Raw genomic sequence first — 6,745 nt, 5'->3', positions numbered from 1 at the left:
ACTTACAAGTTAAAGTTGTTTTTGCTCATATTACCTCAAAAGGATACCACAGAAGTAGGGAGTAGGAACACGGCTCTGGAGGCAGGCCAAGTAAAATGCCAATCCCACCTCTACCATGCACTACTCATAGGGCCCTAGTGCATTATTTCTCTTTTTGAAGCCTCAGTTTCCTTATTGCAAAATGGAGATATTGACATGAACCTCATAGAGCTGTTATAAGGAATATCAGCATTCCACTCTGACCCTTGATTCCTAACATAGAATATAAGCTCTGGGTAAGAATAAAATATTTTTTAGTTTTTTATTTATCTTATCCCATGTGACAATATTTCTTTTTAAAAGAGACATGGCTTAAATAATAAATGGGAGCAGAGATCTGGCAGAAGCATCAGGATGGGAAAACAAGTGACAGGATGAGAAAACACCACATTGATAGGAGATACTAATTTCCTTCATGTGCTCAATATTATCCAACTGAATAAAACACACACACACACATACACACACACACACACACACACACACACACACACAGGACTGGATGGAGTTAGGGAACAACTTGTACTACTTTATCACATTGTTATTAGCAATATTTTCCCACACCTTATTTACATCTTCAAATATCTTATGCTCAATTTTATACCTATGAGACAACATCCTAAAGGCAGGGATAAGCTTCTACTCACCCATGCATCCCTTGACTGAGTGTGTTGAACAGAGATGACAAAAACAGCTTTTGATTTGAGCCATCTGAAGGAGAGCCATCTAGAGGCAAATGATTCAAACAGCATCTCCACAGGCAGTTAAGCAACCCAAACTCATTTTGAAATAGATGTAACTGCACAAGTAATGTGTACTCTCTATGCAAACCCTGAAATAAAGTTTGTAAGACTGATACAATACAAAATGGCATTTAAGCCAAAAATAAAGCCTGAGCAAAGAGATTTTTGGTTGTATTTTTAATCAGTGAAAGTACCAATCCATTTCACAAACAGCTTTACAGGAAGAATGAAGTAATTCATCCTGTCAGTTTAAATTCATAAAAAAATAAGCTCCAAAATTAGTTAAATACAACTATTCAAATACATTATTAGTATAAAAAAACCTCTTAGAATAAACAGTAGCAGTATTTACTTGTAAACAAAACCGCCAGTAACAACCCTTCACTTAATGACAACAAATCTGCATTGTTTTAAAATACTAAAGATATAATAAAGAGAATAGTGACCATTTTTCTTCTTAATATATAATACTCAATATCTAAAATAATGTTATCAATAATAGATACAAATTGGTGTTGTCATAAGGCGTGTTAAACAGTCTTTTTCACAGTACTTGGGCATCATGTCGCTGCAGAGGGCAAACTTTTCAAAAGTCTTCTCCTAGCTGTGATCCTTGCACACCGGGGGCACTCAGAGGACTGGAAGCACTGCTTGTGAAAGCAAGCTCTGCACTCTGCAAGCAAGAAGGACAGCCATAAGCAAAGGGGCTATCTTGTTTTCTCACATATGTACACTCATCCCCAGGAGAGAAAGGATCTGAGTCCAGAAACCAGATTCTTCCAAAAAGAAATCAGGCAGATTGAAACTCAAAGGGATTATAAAGTCTCCAACAGGTCATGAACATTGACCTCTGAGGGCCTGATGAGTGGATGCTGCCGTGCCCCCCAGATCTGCCCAAGGGACATTCCCCCAGCTGCTGAGAGTATTGTTAGCCAGTGGCTCAGGAGGTGGTGTCCCTTCCCTGGAAATGGCCCTAATGGGAGAGAGCTGCCTTGCTCAAGGTCATGTCCCCTTTTTAGCACCAGCCTGTTGGGTGACTGACTGTTCAATGTGGGTTTTAAAGACTTGGCTGGCCCCTTTTCCTCAATTTGAAACAATGCTGAAGGCCATTCCTGCTTCAGAGCTCCCCGTGAGATGTGCTGAGCTTCACTGCATCCACATCACAGCTCAGCTTCTCCCTCTACCCAATCCTGCTGTCTTCACCTCCATGGGTATTGAGCCTAAGAATGTGCCACAGTGAACTTCCTGCATGCAAATCCCTGCCTCAGAGTTTCTCTGCAGAGAACACTGCCTAATGAGTCAGGGAAACAACACTTGAGTGGTCTAAGAGGAGGGCCTGCTCATATTAAGGGCGAAGGCAGATTTCTTACCACATCTCTCCCATGAAACAGTTTAGAGAACACAGTATTTCCTGGGGCACTAATAGAGTAGAACAAGGATCTGCAAACCTTTTCTGTAAACAGGTAGATAGTAAATGTTTTAGGTCCTGTGGGCCATATGGTCTCCATAACAACTTTTCAACTCTGCCATCATAGCACAAATGAAGCCAGAGGTAACACTTCAGTGTTTGGCATGACCACGATCCAACTACAAAATGGATCCAACTACAAAATGTGGTGCTGTAGCTTACCCTGGTATAGAAGAATTGGGCACAGGTGAAACTTCCTCTCTTCAAACCCTGTACTAGGAGACATCACCCTTTATCCCTGCTGCACCCAAATACTCCTTCCTGTGCACCCAAAACTTTACTAGCTCCAATTCAACATATAGCACACACCAGCACCATTATAATTTAAAGAAATGTTATTTAGCTATTATTAAGCTTAAGCTAATTTTAAAAAATACATATTTTATTTATTTTAGAGAGGAAGGGAGAGGTAGAGAGAGATAGAAACATCAACAATGAGAGAGAATCACACTCCCTAGTGGGGATTGAGCCCACAACCCGGGCACATGCCCTTGAGCAGAATCGAACCTGGGATCCTTCAGTCGGAAGTCTGATGCTCTGTCCGCTGAGCCAAACCAGCCAGGGCAAGCTTAAGCTAATTTTGTGCTTGTGGATGAAAGGGGCCACATGCTAACCTGACAAGCTCAGGGAAGGCCTACATGGGGGTCTTACAGACTCAGAGACCTAAAGTAACCACAAAAGATGGTCTGAAATTAAACTTTCACTAAAAGCAGTTATGGTGGGTAGTCACCCCCTAGGCCGGTATCTTCACCGACAAGGTCAACATTTACCTTAACTGAGCCTATCTGTCTTTTTGCATCTATAATAACATACCCTTTAAAATGTCTAGGTAACTTGTAACTTCCCTTTTTCCAGATCCCTTGGGTCACAACCTAATGTGCTGGGTGCCAGGACAGATACCACAAATTCCTTATCATGTTAATTGTTCCTGCACCCACCTAAGTATGTGCCCATCATTTTACTTTTTATCCAATCCCAGGGGTTCCCCTCCCCCCACCCAGCTTTGCTTTCTCCCGCCTCTCTAGTCTGTCACCAATGGATTTCATGTAACCCACCTACGTCCCTTTCCTTTGATTGCAATGAATAATTGCAAATGTAACCCGCCAATCTCCGGAGCACTATCTCAATTCGTTGAGGTTCTGCTTCCCGGCATATGTCGACAGTTTGGCTCAAATAAACTCACAAAAATTCTTTACAGGTTTCAATGGTTTTTACGTTAACATGCTTGTTATTAAACTAATGTTAACTCTGCACTTATTACATTAATAAGCTTATGCTATTCATTTATTAAGATACCTGAACATCTTCTACACGTTGTGATCTGAAATGGGAAGATGACAGCTGTACTCCGGCAAAATTCACAAATGAAGCCCTTTCCTTGACACAGCTGTAAGAGTCAAAAAGTTAAAATCTTCATTGGTAATGTCTCTTTCGATGGAGAATCTTAGTCACTACTTTTACAGTATTTGATAAGTAGCCATTTTTAAATGTCTACAATTCCAGCCTCTGGAAGGAACAAGATGTTATATTCTGCTGCAATGAGCGGATGAGAACAATAAATGTGCATTCATTTTGCATGGAGAAACATCACATTGAGTTGGATTAAGGCACCAGAGCAAGATCATGATTTTAAACATGGACTCTTAAATTATCTAATTTTGTTTCTGATAGCTGCACTGCAATTCTCCAGTCCCTGTAGACAAAGAGCTCCTGCTCCACTGGATCCTGAGTTGACATTGCTGTATTTGGCACAGATGGGACAGATGGGAGTCCAGGCAGACCCCAAGCAGGGCTGGGAGCTCAGACTAAGAAGCCACTTGGCCCAGGCTTGCATCCCAGCCCTGATACTTACTACAGGATTACTTAGACCAATGGTTCTCAACCTGTGAGTCGCGACCCGTTTGGGGATCTAACGACCCTTTCACAGGGGTCGTCTAAGACCATCGGAAAACACATATATAATTACATATTGTTTTTGTGACTAATCACTATGCTTTTATTATGTTCAATTTGTAACAATGAAAATACATCCTGCATATCAGATATTTACATTATGATTCATAACAGCAAAATTACAGTTATGAAGTAGCAACAAAAATAATTTTATGGTTGAGGGTCGCAACATGAGGAACTGTATTAAAGGGTCGCAGCATTAGGAAGGTTGAGAACCACTGACCTAGACTCTTTTAACAGCTGTGAACCTCATTTTTCCCATCTGGAAAGGGTATTACCAGCACTTTCTTCAGGATTTGTAAAAGTTAAATGATGATATAAAGTGTAGAACACCTAGCACAGGCCCTGATGCACCAGAGACAGCTCAGGAACACACCTGCCCGCTGTGAACCTCACCTCACAGCCGGCCACGTGGGCAAGGGAAGCGTTCAGAATGTCCTTGAGCGAGGGCGCCAGCAACCCTTTCTTGACCCTGACCAGGTCCTCCAGGGAGAACAGGTAGAGCTCATCGGTCAAATGTCTGGGCACCTGCTCAAACTCTTTTAATGCACTGCCAGAGAGAAAACAAAGAGGATTCAAGAACCCACCCACACAGGCTGGGGGAGAAGAGGGAAAGGGGTGAGCAGGTAATTGTTTTCTCCTGGCATTCACAATTACTTTTTAACTCAATTTTTTAAAAGAGCCCCAAGAACAAGTTAACCTTACTCATTCAACACATTAGATTTTGCAAGTTCACTTGGAAGCCAAGGTAAAATCCCATACTGATTTCAAAAAAACTGAACCAGCAGAGAAATGTGCTTCTTGCAGACTGACCAAGCAAAAGAAAATTGAATGTTATTTCAAGTCTTAAAACTGTGTACTGGGATAAAACTCACTACCTTACTGATTCCAGCTCAATTTCAAGTCTGTCACTGACAGTTGCCCAGATAGCAGAAAAATAACTGCTCAGGCATATAACTCCCAAATCCTTGAGTTCAAAACTGAGCTGAAGACTATCCATCTGTGAGCTGGTCACAGGCACTTGGATGCACCAAGGGCATTCCAAACTGAACAAATCCTTCTCCAAACCCTCTGCGCCTCCTCCTAAATTCCCTAAATCAGTGATGAGAAGCATCACCACACACTGCATTCCCAAGGCAGCCACTGTGTACCCTGGACCTGAAGCCAAACCATATTTAATTCTCCATCCAGCCTGGGGACTCCCTCAGCCTGCTTCCACTTCCAGCTCAGGCTTTATCTCTGGAAGCCTTGTCTGCTCCCTTCCCTTACAAACAAAATGCTACTCCACATTCTCAGGGCTCTGTACATATGTGCCTAAGACACAATCCAGCAATGGACTATTGTGCTGATTCCCTCCCTGGACTTAACATGAGTCCTGTTGATTTGTTCATCTGAAGCACAGAATGGATATTCAAGAAATTGTTGTAGATGGTAAGAATTGTGGGTATTGTTACATGCTACATACAAGAAAACTGAGGGTCTGAGGCATAATTAACCTGTCACAGCAATGCCATGAGGTAAAGCTCAAACCTAAATGACTACTAAAGACATGCTCCTCCCCAAGAAATTTAATTCAAAAGCAATACATCATCATTAAGTAAAGATTAAAAACTGAAAGAAGCGAGAGAAAAACCAAGATGGCAGCATAGGTAAACACAGGAGATTGCTGCCTCGCACAACCACTTCAAGAATACAACTAAAAGACGGAACGGACATCATCCAAAAACACAGGAAGCCTGGCTGAGTGGAAATTCTACAACTAGAAGGAAAGAGAAAAGCATACCGAGACTCAGAGGAGGTGCGGTGCGGAAGTACAGAGGTATGAAGGCACATGCGGAGAGGGCTGGTGGCTGAGGACACGGTTTTCTTTTTCAATCGGGAGGGAATCTTAAGCTCTGAGCTCCAGTTCTGGGCGAGTCTCTGGGGACCCAGACTCATACAGGAGAAACTGGACTGTCTGGCATCGGTCAGAACTCAAGGGCGGCTTTCTCTCAGAGGTGCTTGCAGTGATTGCTGGGACACTGAGAAGCGGGGCCTCTGAGGACAGCCATAGCTGCTTGCTCCACCCAGTTGATCCCCTGGGACCCCACCCCACCCAAGCCCCAAGCCATGCATGGAGGCTTTTGCATATGAAAGGCCTGGCCCTTTGCAATTTGAAAATTACCTAACAGCCTCTTGGGACAGCTGGCCCAAGGCCCCAGGCAACTTGCATTGCTTCACACCTGGCTCCTGCTTGATAGCCTCAGGCAGAGGCTAGATTAGCACCTCCTTAGAGATCCAGTGTGCCCGGTGGTCAGAGTGGGACCATCCAGATTGCAGCTCCTCGGATCCATAAAGGACACATTCAGGGGGCAGACTCAGTGAGCACCAAAGCCCCACTAAAGCAAGTCTTGCCCCGGAGGGGTATCTCCAGCACAGAAGTTCTCCCACTGCACACACAGCTGATTCTCACAGCCAATTGGCCTGGAGGTCAATTCCTCCCAGTGATACTTACGACAATCAAGGCTTAACTACAACAAGACTGTGCACAAAGCCCACAAAG

At 43.2% G+C, this 6,745-nt stretch overlaps 1 protein-coding gene across 5 annotated transcripts in view; it reads right to left on the bottom strand.

Moving 5' to 3' along the window:
• Positions 1-460: 460 nt before the first annotated feature.
• KIAA0226L (KIAA0226-like ortholog) overlaps positions 461-6,745 on the bottom strand; it is an 86,390-nt gene continuing 80,105 nt past the window's right edge. For all 5 annotated transcript variants that reach the window (XM_014535738.1, XM_014535740.1, XM_005861393.2 and 2 more), the window contains 3 exons: positions 4,600-4,753; positions 3,547-3,637; positions 461-1,455 (listed from right to left, as the gene is read on the bottom strand). In XM_014535738.1, coding sequence (XP_014391224.1) covers positions 1,343-1,455; positions 3,547-3,637; positions 4,600-4,753 — 358 coding nt within the window. In that variant the 3' untranslated portion in view covers positions 461-1,342. The remainder of the gene's footprint in view (positions 1,456-3,546; positions 3,638-4,599; positions 4,754-6,745) is intronic.

This window comes from Myotis brandtii, unplaced genomic scaffold (genome assembly GCF_000412655.1).
Source record: "Myotis brandtii unplaced genomic scaffold, ASM41265v1 scaffold15, whole genome shotgun sequence".
Classification (NCBI taxonomy): Eukaryota; Metazoa; Chordata; class Mammalia; order Chiroptera; family Vespertilionidae; genus Myotis; species Myotis brandtii.
This window is presented reverse-complemented; position numbering and strand designations above follow the sequence as displayed.